General features: G+C 46.2%; 1 protein-coding gene across 4 annotated transcripts in view; it reads left to right on the top strand.

Moving 5' to 3' along the window:
• mybpc1 (myosin binding protein C1) overlaps window positions 1–19905 on the top strand; it is a 101064-nt gene that overhangs the window by 38212 nt on the left and 42947 nt on the right. For 3 of the 4 annotated variants that reach the window (XM_069904428.1, XM_069904431.1, XM_069904430.1), the window contains 7 exons: window positions 2015–2163; window positions 7518–7635; window positions 10495–10543; window positions 13543–13557; window positions 16392–16451; window positions 17388–17554; window positions 19127–19259. In XM_069904428.1, coding sequence (XP_069760529.1) covers window positions 2015–2163; window positions 7518–7635; window positions 10495–10543; window positions 13543–13557; window positions 16392–16451; window positions 17388–17554; window positions 19127–19259 — 691 coding nt within the window. The remainder of the gene's footprint in view (window positions 1–2014; window positions 2164–7517; window positions 7636–10494; window positions 10544–13542; window positions 13558–16391; window positions 16452–17387; window positions 17555–19126; window positions 19260–19905) is intronic. The other variant, XM_069904429.1, reaches the window with a different exon arrangement.

Here is a 19905-nt window from a genome sequence, read left to right as displayed (position 1 = left end):
AGTGGTGTGACTCAGGGATTGGTGTTTGTCATTTATATCAATGATCTGGATGATAATGTAATAAACTGGATCAGCAAGTTTGCAGGTGGTGCAACGATTAGGGGTGTAGTTGTCAGTGAAGAAGAATTTCAAAGGTTTCAGAGGGATCTCGACCATCTAGAAAAATGGGCTGCAAAATGGCAGATGGAATTTAATGCAGACAAGTGTGAGGTGTTGCATTTTGGAAGGACAAACCAAGAAAGGATGTGCAATGTAATGGTCGGGGACTGAGGAGTGTGGTAGAACAGAGGGATCTGGGAATACAGATACATAATTCCCTGAAAGTGACATCACAGGTGGAGAGGGTTGTACATTGGCCTCATAATTCAAAGTATTGAGAATAGGAATTGGGATGTTATATTGAAGCTGTATAAAACATTGGTGAGACCAAATATGGAGTATTATATGCAGATTTGGTCACCTAAATACAGGAAAGTTATCAATAAGATAGAAAGAGTGCAGATACAATTTACTAGGATGTTGCATGGAATGAATTCAGGGACTGAGTTACAGGGAAAGGTTAAACAGGTTAGGACTTTATTCCCTGGAGCATTGGAGAATGAGGGTAGACTTGACAGAGGTATTTAAAATTGAGGGGTATAGATGGGATAAATGCAAGTGACTAGAGACGAGAACTATAGGACGTGTTAAGTGTGAATGGTGAAATGTTTAAGGGGAACATTAGGGGAAACCTTCACTCAGAGAGTGATGAGAATATGGAATGAGCTGCTAGCAGAGATGGTGAGTGCTGGTTTGAGTTCAACTTTAAGAGAAGATTGGATAGGTTTGTGGATAGAAGGGTATGGAAGACTATGGTCTAGGTGCAGGTCAATGGGATTATGCAAAATAAATAGTTTGGCACAGATGAGCCAAAGGGCCTATTTCCATGCTGTTGAGATCTATTATGGTTCTTGATTATTCCCTCAGTAGCACATTCTCTTTGTGACTTATTTGAGAATTTTATTCTGATTGATGAATTACCAAGACAAGTCCATGGATTTCATTGGGCCTCAATCCCTTCTTACTCACCCAGGAACAATTGATAGGGAGCAGAAAATCCGCCAGGACATGGAAGATCCTGCCAGGTAGCCCCAACAGGGATCTTCCCCAGGACCCTTTCCCCGCATCCTTCAGTACTTGTGGGTCAACAATTAATCAATTGAGTGCCTTTATCAAGGGTTCTATCTGTGCTGGAGACACTTAGCAGATCACAAAGCAGCCACAGGCAGTATTGGACAGTTTTACTTTCTATGGACGCTGCGTGACCTGCTGAGTTTCTCCAGGGCATTTGTTTTCTGCACTCAACCCCGGTGTCTGCTAACTGTCTTGTTTATCTCCTGATGATGGGCTCCAACCCAAAACGTTAACCGTTCCCTCCCTCCCCACTGATGCTGAGTTTCTCCAGCAAACTGTGTTTTGCAACTGCAGCCTCTGGTGTGGCCCCAACCAATCTTGGATTTAGAATGAACAGCTGCCGTGTCATCGATGCCGGAGTTTCATCATTCCCTGAAAGTAGCAGGGTGATGAGATCTGCCCCCATCCAGCGGGCACTGAGCGTGGGAGTTGGTTCAGTGAAATGGAGGCAAACACAGAGTCTGCAGGTCCTGGAGGACGAGAACACGCTACGAAGGTGCTGGAGGAACATGGCTGCTCAGACAGCATCCACGAAATGCAGTCAACGATTTGAGCCTGACCCCTTCTTCAGAAATGTCAAAACAAAACAAGCAGACCCAAATAAGGAAGTGAAACTTGGGGAGGGGAGAGGTGGAGGGGGAGAGCACAGACTGGCAGGTGGGAGGTGGAGCCTCAGAGTAGTGGGGATTTCAGAAGGGGAGCAGTGAGAGATGCTCTCCCAGAACCCCTGTCGGAGGAGAACTTCTTTTGGCTAGGGTCACGACAAAGATCCTGGTGAGGCCATGTTGGGAGTACTCTGAACACTTCATCTGATGCCATGTGTGGATCTTTTTCTCCAAAGGTGGGGATATCACTTTCGTGGCAAAGGTGGAAGCCAAAGATCTTCTGAGGAAACCAAACGCAAAATGGTTCAAGGGCAAGTGGCTGGACCTTGCCAGCAAGGCAGGGAAACACCTGCAGCTGAAGGAGTCCTTCGACAGAATCACCAGGGTGAGGCGTGCCCCTTGGTCACAACATCTCCCTCTGCATTGTCCTTTCCCGTTCATATCCTTTTGAAGCCCTGGCCAAAACTTTCCCCTCAACCAGCACAGGTCAGGTCTCCATTTGTGGGGTCTCACTATGCACATACTAACTACAGTGTGCCCTACATTGGCCGTCCAATACTATGAGATAGTCCACCAAAGTCCAGGGCTGGGATTTGATCTCATGACCTACGTCTCTGCTTTGCTAAAACTAAGAGCTCCACACTACACTAGAGGCCTTAACGTTCCCTTCAAACCACCTCAGGGCACCTCACAGCCAAATAAATGCATCTGAGCTGTAACCAATTCACACACAGAAAGCTCCCACGAACGAAAGTAGAGCAAGTACATTAGTTTGGCTGTCGAGCCTTAGACCACCTCCCTGTTCTGGTTTTCCAAGTTCAAGCTTATTGCTGTTATATCTGGTACAGGGAGAAGGGTTTATTTCACAAGAAAGTCAGTTCCAACGTTCAGGCAGCTATCCAATGTAGGTGAGTGCTAGCACGTTACACGTGTAGTGAGAAGATCTGCTGGTACGTAACAAGATATTGTGGCAGCGCAATTGTGGGGTTCAAGAACGCTGGAGAAACTCTGCAGGTCAAAGAGTGAACTTTAAGTAGCAAAGACAAGGATACAGAACCAATGTTTCAGGCTTCAGCCTTCATCAAGGTATAAGCAAAATGTAGACAGGCGTCAGACTAAAATGGAGGGACGGGGGAGGTGCACATTCCCATAGGCAGGAGGTAACAGGTGAAAGAGGGAGGGAGGGCACAGCAGCAGGCAGGAGGAGAAGGGATGGCTCAATGAATGGGGAGGGAAGGGAGTGGAGAGCTGGAGACAGAGGGATGGGAAGGGAAGGAGAACAGGAGAGGTCTCTCAGAAACCAGAGAAGTCGGTGTTAATGCCGTCCAGTTGGAGAAGTTGTGGGGTTCATGTTCACATTTACTCTGCCTGGTACAGTGAGTGAGAAGGTCCATTCAGGATCTGATAGCTACGGGAAATAAACTGTCTTTAAGCCTGGTGGAGCACACTTTCACTCTCTAGAGGGAGAAGAGAATAAAGCAGGGGTGTGATGGGTCCTTTGGTATGTCGGCTGCCTATCAGCACATGAAGGCCAGGGCCAAGTTCTTTGCCAGTGTTTCTCCAGGTATGGTCTCACACCGTGAGCTCCAGACACCCTGAATAAATCTCCCCACCCACCACCTGCACCTATCCTCTACTCCAGGATATGACCCTTCCGCCGAGGGGAAATGCTGAGTTTCTGGAGGGAATTAACGGCTGAAATTCCACGGTGTGTGATGCTGACTGATGACTGTTCACCCGTTCACACAGAATTGAGCGACGAGTTTTAACTGGGGTGTGATGTGGTGGAAACATGGTGCAGGATCCCGTTACTGCCGACCCACCAATCTCCCCCCAGGCAAAAGGCCAGCTCCCCTAACAGACCCACCCTGATGACCTCATGCCCATCCCAGCAATGTGAGCTCGTGCACCTCCCCCACATTCACAAGGACAATGGCTGATCTGATTGGAATCTGAACTCCACATTCCCATGGCACAGAGTGGAAGGTGGCCCTTCACCCATCTGGGCCACACTGACCATCTAGCTCCCACCATTCCCACCCTCGGATTTTATCACTCACCCACGTCGTGGGACATGGGAGGGAACTGTAACGTCCGAGGGGAAACTAACGAGGTCACAGGGAGAATGTGCAAACTCTACAGAGATGGATCCAGAGGCTGGGATTGAACCCAGGTCTCTGAACTGTGCTACTGTGCTCTGCCACTCCAAACCTTTCATCCTCTTGCTTGTCTATTTCTGCCTTACAAAACTGTGAGGATTTTTCTTCCACTAATTCGAGGACAATTCCTTTCCCTCTCATGACAGGCACCTGGATAAGAAAGGCTTTGCAGGACTTAGGCCGATCACAAGCATGTCAGACTGGCTTGGGTGGGCCACTTGGTTGGTGTGGAAAAGTTGGGGCTAAGGGCCTATTTCCATGCAGTAACTCTATGAGAAAGAAATTCAATGAATCCCTGCCTCAAATAACCAACCTTTATGAATAACCCGTGATTCCTAATTCTGGAACAGGATTCTCTATTCCCCACCAGCTGCTTCTGCCCTCCCCAACACCTTACCCCGGACAGGCGCCGTGCGTCTTTTGAAGAAAATGGAATAGAAGCAGAGTCCTTGCATATTTGGAAGGTAGCAATGAGACCTGGAGATCCGCCAGTTGTTGTCTCAAAGCCCCCAACACTCCACCAACCCATGCGAGGGAGGGCCTACCTCCAACCATCTCCCTCAGGGAGGAGGCTCGGATTCCAATTGCACTTCCATTGCTGGGACAGTGTTTGCAGGGGTTGGTCCTTCCACTCTTTATCCTCTGCTCTGTTCCCCAAATAACCAAGCTGTACACATGCCAGTGTAAATTATTCTCAGCTGTCGAGACACAGGCCATCTAAGGAATGCAGGAGTTATTTGGCCAAGCGGATGAAGTGCCATTGCCCTGGACTATTTTTAAGTTAGTTGTGTCTGGGATGGGTGCACCCATTTCCATCCAGGTACATCCAAGAACATTAGAAAACATTGTGCAGCATCTTCCTATGTTGGTTTCTTCCTTCCTCAAATATTAATTTGAAAAGAATGACTGCTGTTCCTCCTGTCCTCATGCAGTCCAATTAGACGACATGGTTGGTGTAGTGGTTAGTACAACACGTTACAGCACCAGCGATTGGGACTTGGGTTCGAATCCAGGGCCGTTTGTAAGGAGTTTGTTCATTCTCTCTGTGTCTACGCGAGATTTTCCCTAGGGACTCCAGTTTCCTCCTACCATTTAAAATGTATCAGTGGTTGTAGGTTAATTGGGTGTAATTGGTTGGGACGGGCTCATGGGCCAAAATTGCCTGTTACCGTGTTGTATGTTTAAAAAAACGTTTAAACCCACTGAATTGAGCTCGGGGAGATAGTCCTTTGTAAGTAAATGTTCCCAGGGTCTGCAAATTTTTCTTTTCCAAAGGCAAACACACAGACTTGCCAAAAGCATTCACATCATATGTTCCCAGTCTTGCTTTTGAACACTGGAATGAAACACGAAGGTCTGCGGATGCTGAGATTGTAGTAAAAACACATAGAAGTGCTGGAGGAACTTGGCCGATCTCACAGCGTCCAAAGGAGGTGAAGATATATTACTGACATCTTGTGCCTGAGCCCTTCCTTGAGGAATAAGCAAAAAGCAGGTTGAGAGAGAAAGGGGGAAGAGGGGGGGGGGCTGGGGGTGGGGGGGGAAATCCACACCAACAGCCAAAAAGTGTTGGATATGATGAGGAAAGGTGAGAAAATATCTTGGCTCTGAAAGGTGACAGAAGGAAAAAGGGGGGAGAGAGAGAGAGAGAGAGAGAGAAAGGTAGAGCGGTGAGGGGAGGGAGGGGGTAAAGGATGTAGGGGAAAGGGGGCAAGGGGGTGAGAGGGGGTGGGGGAATAGGAGGGGGGTGGGAGAGGAGAAGGGGGTGGGTGGAGGGGGGAGAGGGAGAGGATGAATGAGAACTAGAGGAAAGAAGATGGGGGGCCAGAAGTTTCAGATTTGTTGTCACATTCTACCTGGTACAGTGAGAAGGTTCTTCCATAAACAGTTGAGCAAGTCAGCTCTAACATTCATACCGCCGTTCAAAGTAGCAGGGAGGAGCATAGATTCAGATGGGTTTCAGGGAGAGAAATCCATTAACACCAAGCAAGGACTGCCAGACCGAGACCACCTGTAAATTGGAGGGACAACTCCTCATCCTCTGACTGGGCTCCCTCCAACTGGCTGGGATTAATATCGATTTCTCTGGCTTTCATTAAAGCACCACCCCATCCCCTTCTCCCCCCTCCCCCCCCACCTTCCCTGTTGTCTTTCCCTTCCGTCTCCTTTTGCATAGACCTGATCAATTCTATCTCATCCCTTATCACATTCAATTAACACCTTTTGTTGGTTTGGATTCCTCCCCTGTTGTTTGATTTCTGAGCCTTTCTAATATATCCTGATTCTGCATTTTATAATTTTCTCTTGAAGAAGGGCTCAGGCCTGAAACTAGGCTACATATCTTTGTTTCCTATAGACGCTGAAAAGGCCGGCTGAGTTCGGTGTGTTTACTACAATCACAGCGTCTGCATCCGATCGTGTTTCACCCAGCACAATACTTTGACAAGGGCTCAGGCCCGAAACATTGGTTGTACTGTGTATCTTAGCCACCTAAGGATGCTGTGGGGTCTGCTGACTTTCTTCAGCAATCACAGCATCTACAGACATTTTTGTTTCACAGCATGAGGAGCACAGTCGAGGGGTTCATTCAGGAGCCTATGGCTGCGAGAAGAAACCGTCTGTTGGTGTGAGCTTCTTCCCGAGGGGAGGAGGGAGAAGGGAGTGTGTTCGGGGAATGATGGGCCCTTCCCAAGGTGGTTGAGGAGGTAGATGGAGTCCGTGGAGGGGAGGGAAATTTGCGTGATGTGCTGAGCTGCATTTGCCACCTTCTGCAGCTTCTTCCGACCTTGAGCAGAGCAGCTCCCGTCTCACACTGGGATCCTTCCAGTGAATCTGCTCTCGATGGTGCCCCTGTGGAAGTTGTTGATGGACGGGGATTGGGGGGGGAAGTATGCTGAACTTTAAGGAAGTTATTCCAAGAAATCGGCATGGGCGCTTCCACGGACATCAAGGTTAGCGTAGCAGATAGTGTGATACTGTTACAGTACCAGTGACCCGTGCTCGAATTCAGTGCCGTTTGTATATTCTCCCTGTGTCTGCGTGGGTTTTTCATAAGGGGTTTTAGGTCAATTGGGGGGCATGAGGTCTGCACCGAAAGGGCCTATTACCGTGCTGTATGTCTAAATTTGAAAAAGAAAATTGAATTGAAATTTTTTTTAAAAACAGAGAAGCAGAACCACAGATTCCCGAGTCAGGTTTTGGTTACGCCTACGAGGGTGGCCACTGCTTTGTGCCTGTCTAACTGACCTCAGCCCTGGGACAGGTCGGGGTCTAGCCATGTTTGGACCAGCCATGACCAAGGCTCGTTTACTTTATACCCAAGTTCACCTCCCATTGGAAGCTCCACTTCACGTTAACATCCTCCAAAATTTCCAGATAAGGTGGATCAGCGGAGAAAATAGCACTGTGATTCATGAACCTGAGGGCAACATCCAACACAACGTTTTTAAAGTGGGTTCAAACCATCCCGTCCCCAAAACATAACTCATGGCAGAGTATTTGTTTGGAGGATTCCAGAATATTGTGCCTGGATCACTCTGTGTTAGTGTGAAGTTAAAACCACATCCTTTTTCATTTACAGATTCACACATTTGAAATGCAAATTATCAAAGCGAAGGAAAATTATGCCGGGAACTATCGTTGTGAAGTGACCTGGAAGGACAAGTTTGACAGTTGCACCTTCGATCTGGAAGTCATAGGTGAGAGGCATTTTTGTTTAACATTTTTAATTGTTGCTTCCTTCAAGCTACAGTGAAAAATGTTGTTTTGTGTGCTATCCAGACAAGCCAACCTATACTCCACCCAACAGCCAGGGCACAAAGAAAAACAAATAATTGAATATAAGGCATGGGAGCAGAAATAGGCCATTCAGCCCATCAAGTCTACCCCACAATTCAATCATGAGCTGATCCATCCAGTCCGGCCTTCTCCCAATAACCTTTGACACCCTGGATAATCAAGAACCTATCAATCTCTGCCTTAAATACATCCAAAGACCTGACCTCCACAACCGCCCGTGGCAGCAAATTCCACAGATTCACCCCCCTCTGGCTGAAGAAATTCCTCCGCATCTCTGTTTTAAGTGGATGCCCTTCAGTCCTGAAGTTGTGCCCTCTTGTCTCAGACTGTCATACCATCAACCTTTCTACATCTACTCTATGTGTGCCTTTCAACATTTAAAATGTTTGAATGAGACTCCTCCCCCCATTCTCCTAAATTCCAATGAGTAAAGGCCAAGGACTGTCAGACACTCCTCATATATGATAACCCTTTCATTTCCAGAATCATCCTTGTAAAGCTCCTCTGAACCCTCTCTATAAGTGTAAGGAAGTCAGGTTGCATCTATATAAAGCTTTGGTTTGCCCACACTTGGAATACTCTGGGTGCCCCACCACTGGAAGGATATGAAGGTTTTGGTAAGGGTGTAGGAGTGGTTCCCCTGGATATTCCCTGGATTAGAGAGAATAAGTCACAAGCATAGGTTGGGCAAACTTGGATTGTTTTCTGTGGAGCATCAGAGTCTGAGGGAAAACCTGATGGAAGTTTATAAAAGTATAAGAGGCAATTATAGGGTAGACAGTCAAAAACTTTTCCCAGAGTAACCCTAACCCGAGAGGACATGCATTAAAAGTAAAGGGGGGTGGAGATGTGCACAGTGTGGTGGGTGCCTGGAATGAGCTGCCAGGAGCCATTCATCCTTCTCATCCCCACCATCATTCTCGTAAACCTCCTCTGAACCCTCTCCAATGCCAGCCCATCCTTCCTTCAACGTGGGGCCCAGACCTACCCCATTGGACCAAATGCACATTCTGAGTGAAGGAGCTCCTTCTGAATCTGCATATGGACATCTCCCTGACCTTCATGCACTGATGCACCCTGATTCTGCCCTTCTCACATGGATACATTCTCTGAACCTGCCCAACCTAAACCTTTCACCATTTTAAAGACCTTCATCATCAGTCCCTCCCTCAACTTCCTTTGCTCAAGAGAATATGACCCCAGTCTGTCCATCCTTACCTGAGGTAGTCCCTTGAATTTCTGGAATCATCCTTTCAAAGGTGTGGTGTCTATGTGTCCTGATCCATCCAGTCCGGCCTTCTCCCAGAACTGTACGCAGTTCTCAGTGTTGTTAGACCAAGGTTTGGCGTCGCTGCCCTACTTTCCAGACCCATCCCTCCAGAGGTGAATGGTGGTGTTTGGATCATCCTATTTTGTAGCTTTGTTATCCTGTGGTGCAATCTTAAATAACATTCCAGCCCAATACAGGCCATTCAGCCCATGTGGTGCAACCTATGTAAACCTACTCCACAACAATCTAGCCCTTTGCTACCTCACCCTCTTTTTCACATCCATGTGCCGGTCTAAGAGTATTTTGATTGGTCCCTATTGTACAAGCCTCCACCCCACCCCCAGCAATGCATTCCAGGCACCCACCATTCTCTGTATAAAAAAAAAACTTATCTCTGATATCTCCCCTAAACTTTTATACAGATGTCCTCAGGTATTTGCTATTGTGGCCCTAGATAAATGGTCGCCCACCCTATCGAAGCCCTTCATAATCTTGTATATCTCTATTAAGTCGCTTCCCACCCTTTCCTTCAAATAAAAAAGCTCTGTCTACCTTCCTTCATTTGATGCTCTCCAATCCAGGCAACAGACTGGTAAATCTCCTCTGCCCCCTGTAATGGGGCAACCAGAACTGAAATGCAACGATCCAAATGTGGTCTCCAAGTAATGATTCCAACATCCCTTGTACCTCTATCCCTCCTTGTCTCAGACATAAGAACATAAGAAATAGGAGCAGGGGGCGGCCATCCGGCCCGTCGAGCCTGCTCCACCATTCCATGAGATCATGGCTGATCTGATGATCAGCTCATCTCCACTGACCTGCCCTTTCCCCATATCCCTTAATTCTCCTATGATGCAAAAATCTATCCAACCTTGTCTTAAATCTGTTTACTGAGGTCACCTCCGCTGCTTCAATGGGCAGTGAATTCCACAGATTCACTACCCTCTGGGAAAAGCAGTTCCTCCTTATTTCCAGCCTAAATCTACTCCCCTGAATCTTGAGGCTATGTCCCCTCGTTCTGGTCTCCCCCACCAATGGGAACAACTTGCCTACCTCTATCTTACCTTTGCCTTTATAATTTTATATGTTTCTATAAGATCCACTCTCATTCTTCTGAATTCCAGCAAGTTCAGCCCGTCAACTCAATCCCTCCTCATAGGCCAACCCTTCGTCCCTGGAATCAATGTGGTGAACCTTCTCTGCACCGTCCCCACACCCAGGACATCCTTCCTGAAGTCAGGAGACCAGAACTGTGCGCAGTTCTCCAGATTTGGGGGTTGGGGGCGTGGGGGTCCTCACCAGCACCTTGTACAGTTGCAGCAAAACCTTCCTGTTCCTAAACTCAATCCTTCCAAGTAAAGCAATTTCCCTATTGCCCCTTCCAATCTGTCCTGTATAGGATCGATTAGATAGATGTTGGTGTGGTCAGCCCAGACTTGACGAGCGAATCCGTTATGAAACTGTTCGTGTTGTCTCTTTTTATTGTCAGAAGCCCCAGAGGTTCAGCAGATCGATATCCGGGCTGCTTTCAAACGCAGGTAACTATGACAAAACCTCCGTGGTATTCCAAGTCTTCCTTGATGCCCGTTCACCCCATTTAGCCCACCATATCCCTGGAGGTGTTTATGCTCCACACCAGCCTTCTCCCACTTCTCTCCATCTCAACACATTGGCACATCTCTCTGCAAACATTCAGAAGCTGGAGGGACTCGGAAGTGTCCGTGGTCAGTCAACACTTCAGGTCGAGAGTCATGAGTTAGACTTAAAGGGAAAGTGGAGATATCAGGAATGTGGAGGGTAAAATAAGCTGAGATGATGGATTTTTGGACAGAATGAGGGAGAGGGGAGAGACAGGTAGAGGGAGAGACCATGGGGAGGAGGGAAAGTTAGAACAGAATGAGTAGATAAGACCTTTCATCTCTACCTATTCCTGCTTTTACTTTTCACTCTCATTCCTCCCATCCCCTTAGTTTTAAGATGCCACACATTTAAGTTTACGGGGAGGTCAGAACCCAGGGTCCTGGTGAATGAGAGGGAGCAGGGGACATGGGCCAGGTGCCAATCCATCAGAAATTCCCAAAGGTTGGACTATTGAAGCCTCACTGCACCAGTTCTCCATTGGCATTCCTCTTTAAACAGGCAGAACATGCAAGTTCACAGCAAACCGCTGCTTTAAAGTAATTTTCAATACTTTAAAATGTAAGTATTACATTTAAAGTAAGCATTTAGATAAAGAGACGGGAAGTAGGTGTTTCCTATTGAGGATCAGTGAGATAAGGGTGAAAGTGGAAAAGTTTAGGGGGAACTTCTTCACACAGAGAGCGGTGGGAGTGGGGAACGAGCTGCCAGCTGAAGTGGTGAATGTGGGCTCGATTTTAACATTTAAGAGGAATTTGGACTGGTCCATGGATGGGAAGGGTCTGTGCTGGATGCAGGTCAGTGGGACTGGGAACAATAATAGTTTGGCATGGACTTGAAAGGCCAAAGGGCCTGTTTCCTATGCTGTAATGTCTATGGTCCACTGTAGCTCTTGTGTGTAGCAGTATTTCCAATTACTGACCGACTGTTCTCCCCAATCCCCACTTTACCCCGTCACAATCCTTGCAGTCACCCACTTTAATCTTTCATCTGTCTTCAGATGAAATAAAAGTGTTTTGTTTAAGGAATTCAATGGATGGAGACAATGAGGCAACTTCCTAGTGCTGAGTTTGAGGTTTGTATACCAATATATTGATGACGGGCACGCGTTGACTAGAGATTTATTTTCACAATTACATAATTTTCAGCAAAGTTTTACATGGTTCTCAAATTAATCGTCCGTCCACGTCCTGAATGCACTCCAACCATTGCAATGCCCACCATCCAAAGAATGTCTCCCCTTCCAGGCACCCATGGGCATGAAGATAACCTCGGAAGAGGGGCAAGTGATGGCCTGGGACCAGGCCTGAGTGCAGACTGCTGAGGAGGTCACAAGGTCCCCAAAGTCCAGGGGCTGAGGACCAGGGGCTGCCCTTCAATGAGGTGGTGGTGTGGTGTGGCTTAGTTTGAAGCTTATTGAGGTGATGCCAGAACAGAAAGGATCTTGGGGTTGTGGCTTCTTCATGTAATATTTGCAAAGAGGGAAGCAAATTCAACCATCCATACACTGGAGTGGCCAGGAGTTCACTCGGCCTTTCCAAAAGATTGAAAACTCCAATGGACTGCAAGCATCCGTAGTCTTGGGATGGAGCAGATTTCAAGTATGCTCCACTCTTTGTGTAAAGGATTTCTCTTTTGGCAAGCCCTGGCATTAGAAAATTTCACTTCCTCGCAAAGAGCAGTGGACAAACAGATCAGCAATCAGCACAATGTCTCTGGGGACATCAGGAGCACTTCTCTTGTCCTCCGGACCAGCTGCAGGAAGGGTACAAGGATCAAGACCTGCTGCTCCCCGCAGAGAGCAAAGAAAATGAGTGGAGGGGAACCAAATGATGCACCTAGCCTTGACGTGACTCTTGGGGGGGAGGGGGGGAAATCACTCATATGATGGATGCCAGGCCCAGCTGGTGAGCAGTGTGGAAAACGTAACACAACAAAGCCCAGGATATAGAGAAGGTCAGGAAGACCACATGACTCACTTCAGAGAAGCAGGCGATGGTACCTTCAGAGCAGCAGGACAAGCTGGTTCCCCAATGTTGAAATAAAAAGAATGTCTCTATGGAGATTGCTCGACATGCATTAGAACATGTGACTGAAGATTTCCTTAGATTGATATCCGATCGTCAGCCAAGTTTTCAGTTTAATTTTAATTTAGACATACAGGCCCTTCTGGCCCAGGAGCCTGTCCTGCCCAAATATGCCCATGTGACTGGTTAACCTTCGAACCCTGTACATCTTTGGAACGTGGGAGGAAACCGGAGCATCCAGAGTTCTTGTCTACGATTTTTGTGGGAACCTTTTGGGATTACCCTCTGGATCTTTAAACTGTGTACACTGTGAGCTCGCCTTCTGAGATCCCACACCCAGCACAACTACACCTTTGCAAGGGGTTACAAAGTGAATCTTAACAATGGCCAAATAAAGATCAGTATCGAGCTTCTTCAGTGAGACATTGGAGCTTATGATGGGGAAACTCTTCCATCAGGGGTAATTGCACCAAATATTGGGATGCAACACCGATGGGAAACATCCAGAGAATTCCTCACTGTTGTTTGGGTGGATCTTGGGTGGTTAACGGATGGGTGGTTTAAGGGTCAGTGGTGAATTTTATTTGGTTGGTGGGCGGGTGGGTCAAAGGTCATTGGTGGGTGGATGGATCAAGGATTATTGATGAGCGGGTGGGTAATTGGTTGAGAAGCCTGTGGGACTAAGGGTGATTGATGGGTGGGCCTGGGTCTTGGTGGATTGGTAAATCATGGTTAATATGTGGACAGCTAATTAGGACTTAGTTAATCTTGCTTAGCCTGCTTGCCTGATGGCATTTAATGGCTTCTAATTGGCCTTTTCTTTGCTATTCAACTCTAAGAAGGTCTCTTCTTTTGTATTCTTTCAATCATAGGGCAGCGCCAGTAAGGTAAGGATCTCTTTCATTCTTCTGTGCTACGAAGGAGAAAAACTCCTTTTCCCTCTTAACATCTTGTGCGGATGGTGTGTGAGAGAGTAACGTGATGAGTAATCTTCGGCTGAAGTAACATCGTGCCTTTCCCTGTGCCGGTGGTGAGGAGACCCATCTGCTGAGCGTGGGCTCCCTTCTGCTGCCAAGAGGAACTTCCCCGTGATCTCAGGAAAATGTGAAGCAGGATCAGTGTCAGCCGCCTTGAGTGAGGTCGTACTCTCTCAACACTTGAACTCTTGAAGTGATGAGGTTCCACTGTCTATCTTGTCACTAACTGTAATTTGTTTATTGAATGCAGTGTTGAGCACAGGTGCACCATGTCTGGATACAGGCAAACCCTTCATGAAGTCACTCTGTGAGATCCTGAACACAAATCACTCGGTCAATTTGTTGGACAATTAACTAATCTCACTAATTTGGTTTACCATAATGTCTGAATTAAGAGTATTCTGGAATTGATTGACAAGTTATTGATCTGGTTATCAACACCTAACTTATGGAAGAGCTAACAATACAGATGTGACTTGTATACCAGGTTTCAAGGTACAAGATGTGCTCAAACTTCTGCAATCACATCCAATGACTTTTCTCCCCAAAATTGTCATCGGTCATGATGCCCTAACACTTTGGACACAGTCCTTCCCTTACTGTGGCCAGTTTTCTTGACTGCTTTGAGGTGCTTCTTGTCTAGATATCTTTTTTGAAGAGAGTGGAGTATTTTCATCGACCATTACTGAATAAAAATTATCACTAGAACGTAATAAATGCCAGGATATAAATAGCATCATAATCCTGCCAAGTTGGTCAAGAGCTCCCCATCTCTTCAATAAATTTATGAATACTAAATCTTCTTTATTGTCATGTAATAAAACAGAAATGCAATGTTACACAAAATTACCATAAAGCAGACAAAGTTCGGTCTCAACGTTTTCCGGAGCCCTTTTCAGTCAGAAAGAGAAGCAAAAGAGAGTCCCCCAGAGTCACTGAGTGTCTGTGGCTTCGCCTCCACCTCTGCAGCTGCCCCAGACTCCAATTCAGTTCAAACCATCAGCCACCCAAGCTTCAGATCCAAACCTCTGGCATGCTGAGGAAGCCTTTCGGGAACCCTTCTGGCCCTTAGCACCCTCTCGCATCCCATGAATCCTTTGACCTCAAGTTGCCCACAGCCTGTGTGGGTTCCTTACTCGCAAGTCGCCAACAGCAACTTGCTGCCTGTATGTGTTCTTCAGGGCTCTGGTCGCACCAGATTTATGGCCCAATCCTAGTGGCTTTTTGAGCCACTTCAGAGGGCAGCTGAGACATATCTATTTGGATGGCTGGAGTCCAGACAAGGATAGGTGGATGAGCACAGACTTTTCTCTTTGGAGCAAAGAAGGTTGAGAAGAGACTTCATAGAGGACTGTAAGATTTTGAGAGGCACAGATAAAGTGGATGGCCAGCGCCTTTTCCCCAAGGCAGGAATAGCAAACACCAGAGGGAAGTTTAGGGGAGGCGTCGGGGCAAGTTATTTTTACACAGAGAGTTGAGGGGGCCTGGAAGGCCTTGTCAGGGATGATGGTGGAGGCTGGAACATTAGAGGCATTTAAGAGACCTTAAGACAGACACATGGATGGAAGAAAAATAGAGGGTTGTGGGGTAGGGAGGATTTAGTTTTTTTTGGTAGGAACATATATATAGGTGATCAAAACATTGAGGGCTGAAGGGCCTGTGCTTGAGTCGTGGTGAAGGGTTCCGGCTGAAACATCGGCCGTTCTCTTTCTCCTCGACCTGCTGAGTTCCTCCAGAAGATTGTTTGTGGTTCCAGGTTCCAGCATCGGCCACGCAGCAGGGATAAATGATTTCCTCCCGGTGGGGGGGGGGGGGTGGTGATTGTGAGTCGGATGTTTTCTCGTGACAACGTGATGTTTTAATGGTCACTGCTGCATTAATGATGCACCTGAGTAGTACTGGTCACTGAATTGGTGGCGTAAGAATAGGCTGCTGGAAATTTGTAGTTGGCCAGGCAGTATCTTTGGAGAGAGAGAAAAATGAGTCACATATATCAGAACTAGGAAAAGTCGGCAAACAAGATGCACAGGGAGCATGAGGTGAAGAAATGTCTGCCCTTACATTCTTCTCCCGCAATCCCATGATGAGTTCTGCATTGATACCCCAGCTTTCAATTCATGATTTGTTTGCCATTGACCCAAATTCAGGGTAGAAACAATTGACCCTTTCAATGTATTCAGGTCCAAGAACACATGGACAGTGCGAAACTCCCTGGATCACGAGGCTTGGAGGATTATGATGCTTTGTATTTCTGGAAATGCATGTGTCAATATTAAATCTCAAAAACGTTAAAAAGTGCAACGTACAACATTGGGGTGTCAGGGTGATGGGGTTTGTGGAAATGGAATTAACACTTTGGTATTGAAAACAGCTGAATATTGAAAGCTGATGTGAATGTAGATTGATTGAAGAATGATGCATTGCCTGATTAGGAAATCAACTGGGCTACCTCAGAAACAAATCGAGATTTATGTCTTACACACATTTGTTGCTTCCATTTTGTCACAGGAAAAGATTCAACATCATTCTTTTTTGCATTGCGCAAAATTTTAAGAAATCTGGCAGTTGAATGAAGGTTGCGACAAACTGGTTCAACTCTTTCCAATGCAATTAAGGCATGAACTAATGTGAACGTTTCTCTCCAGCCATGCTCTGAGTGAATGTTCGGTTCCTTTTGCACGCTGAGATTCCTAACCCCTTGGTTTTTCTCTCTTTCAATGTTTTTTTTCTCTCTCTGTTGAAAGTGGGACTGATGGCCAGGATGATGCAGGAGAGCTGGATTTCAGTGGATTATTGAAACACAGGTAAGTTATTCACCTCTTTCTGCAAAATACAAACCTTTCAGCACTGGACTTTTGTGCATAATCTGAAGAACGTTGAACTCTGTGGGAGGATTCACATAAAGTTCTGACATTATTGTTGTTAGGTAATTCTATTCTCTTCACTTGGAGAACAGGAAGCATTTATGGATTTCATATCACACTTGGAATGGTCATCAATAGCTTTGTGTTGGCTGAGCATGGGGAGTTAGTTCTAAAGGGCAGGAAAACTTTATAACCTCCCAGATCCAACGGGATGAACTTGGGGTCAGCATTCCAGACCATCCAAGTATCTGTTGGATTTCAATCCAGAGTTCCAACCAGGACACCAGACTCCCCTCATAGGGCGTCTGTTCACAACCTCAGGGCCATAAAGCTCATAATCCTCCCTGCCTCAGCAGTGCGGCAGTTATTACTGTTGCTTCACAGCTCCAGTCACCAGGTCTAATCATGCTCTCCGGTGCTGTCTGCATGGAGTTTGCACGATCTCTCTTTGAGTGTGTAGGTTTGCCTCGGATGTTCATGTCCTTCCATATCCCAAAAATGGGTTGGTTATTTGGTGACTGTAAATTGGCCGGAGTAGGTAGACAGCAGGTGAATTGGGAGAAAGGAGACCATTCAGCCCCTCGATGTAAACACAGGGATCTGAGCATGGCAACACATCATATCTTTCATGTAGAACAACAAACCAATGTGCTGGGACATTATCACTAGACGACCTCAGTGGAGGAGTTAGTACGTGGTTAAGGACCATCTTCTGAAGAACCAAGCAGAGGATTGGGGTGGTGGGGAATTCCAGAGTTCAGGATGCTGGAAGACAAAAGCCAGGAATGCCAAAGAGGGCGTATGTGGAGGGAGGGAGGAAGGAGAGAGTGCTGCCTCTGGGATGAGTAAAACTGAATGGCGTGCCTTCATTGCCAGGGAAATTAAGGAAGAGAGCACAGAACCTGATTTCGACGTGTGGGAGCTGCTAAAGAACGCTCAGCCACACGAGTACGAGAAGATTGCATTTGAGTATGGCATCACTGACCTCCGGGGTCTGCTGAAGCGCTTGAAGAGAATCAAACGAGAAGAGAAAAAGAGTGCAGGCAAGAGATGAAGGGACACAGAGAGTGCCTTTTCCCATGGTCTATGTCACTGTGAATAAACCAGAGAAACATGCACCCTTTTATTTTGAAGGACCTCTCCAATTTGCTCCATTCCCTGAGCTCTCCCCACACCCCTGGCAGAGTTATCTTCAAAGAGTTAAAGAATTCTCTTGGAAGTTTCCATGGAATCTGTCTCCAATGCCCTCTCAGAGGACAATTAGTCACATTTATCCTCTCCTCATTTATCTCTGGACCTCTTGCCCATCATTGTGAACCTATGGCCATCCTGTCACTGGGAACACGTTATCAATATTCCAAGTAAATCTCCTCTTCAGCTTCTCCACGTGGGGAAAGCAATATCGGCTCCTGCTGTCTCAGAGTTCAGGTTTCTTGTCAGAGTGCCTACATGACCTCACATACAACCCTGAGATTATTTTCCTGTGGATGAGGCAGAATTTACCAGAACAAATAGAACATTCAAGCCCAGTGCAGGCCCTACAGCCCACAACATTGTGCTGACCTGTGTAAACCTACTCCACAACAATCTAATTTTTCTCCACTTCACACACCGAGAACCCTCTATTTTAGAACATAGAACATTCCATCACAGTACTAAAACTAAACTCTTCCTACCCTGTAACCCTCTATTTTTCTTCCATCCATGTGTCTGTCTAAGAGTCTTTTAAATGCCCCTATTGTTCCAACCTCCATCACCATTCCAGGCACCCACAACTCTCTGTATATATATATATATATATATATATATATTTAAAAGGACCCTGATGTCTCCCCTAAGCGTCCCTCCTTTAACATTGTGTGGATGTCCTCAGTGTTTGCTACTCCCACCCTGGGAAAATGGTGGGGGCTGTCAATCTCATCTATGGCTCTCATAATCTTGTTAACCTCTATTCTCTTAAGTCCCCTTTCATCCTTCTTCACTCCAAAGAGAAAAGCTCTAGCATTGCTAAGAAATTAATCTTACAAACTTCCAAACTTTCCTTACAAACTAATGGCTGAGCGCCCATAACGCTTTGTAAATGACCTTTTCACCTTAACCACAGATACGAGAATTCTTCCCCAAGGAATGTCATGTGTAAAACATCAGTTCTTCCAGAGAGTCGTGTGCAACAGATGTATCGAGGTTAAATTTATCCCCATTATTTTGCACAGAGCACATTATATTCTGCATCAGAAACAAGGCCTGTTGACTTGAAAGGACCTAAATTTTGGAATCACACATACATCATGTTGCAGCTATGGCTAGGTCGACCATGGATCTGGCAAAATTACCTGATGTTGATCATTGAAATTTGTGGTTGATTTTAGCCCTGTGGATCTGTGGTCAATGGCTGCTTAGAGACAGGGATGTTGCACCTTCCCAGAACCTACCCAATGTTGTCAGTTACCTGCAGAGTCTTTAAATGAATGAGGAGTGTGTAAATTCTACAATGGGGTACCCAAGATTCTGCTGTGCTCCAATTCTTTAGATCATTTGGATGTCCTATCTTCAATCAATAAAATGTACAATGAAGCTTTGCCTTACGAGGATCTCTCGCTCACTTTTCCTCCCAGCTTTTGCGAAGATTCTGGATCCAGGCTATCAGGTGGAGAAGGGTGACAAGATCAGGTTCGTCGTGGATTTGGCAGACCCAACCGTCGACTTGAAGTGGTATCGCAATGGTCAGGAAATCCGCCCCGGTCCAAAGTAAGTGGTGGCCTTAAACATTTTTTACATCTTTATCTTTGCTACAAATGCAAAATGGTGCGTGGCTTGGGGGATTTCTCCAGCATTTTGTATAAACTGGAATTAGAACTATTGCCCCATTAAGCAAATCTATTTTGACCTCATTTATTCTTTCCCGTTCCCTCATGTTATAAAGTTTTTTCCTTAGCTTCTGTCTTTCAACAAAAATAGTACCAGCTTATCGGTCTCCTCTCAGTGCTACACTCCCACCATCGCCAGGTTCTCCTTCTGTACTAGAGTTGGTACAGAGTATTCAGGGTCAGTGTGTTGATAGCAGCTGAATGTGGACTCTGTGGTATAACCACACAAGTCGCATCAGTCTCACCACACTGCTCTGTTACATCAAACTATCCACAGAATTGGTGACCATATTAAGAGGCGTTCTATGAAGCGATGGTAAACCTTGTTCTTTGGAGTTTTGAATGAATGAAGTTTATTGCTGTATCTATAAGTATAATGTACAAATGTAATGAAAGCTTTGGTTGCTGCAGAGCCCCAGGTACATAAAACTTAGTGTCTACAGTTTAATACAACAAACACACAAGATGAAGAGATAAAAGGGTCTCGAATGTAAAAATAAAATAAATAACAAGTATTTGCTGTTGGC

Source organism: Narcine bancroftii, chromosome 11, assembly GCF_036971445.1.
Source record: "Narcine bancroftii isolate sNarBan1 chromosome 11, sNarBan1.hap1, whole genome shotgun sequence".
NCBI lineage: Eukaryota > Metazoa > Chordata > Chondrichthyes > Torpediniformes > Narcinidae > Narcine > Narcine bancroftii.
This window is presented reverse-complemented; position numbering and strand designations above follow the sequence as displayed.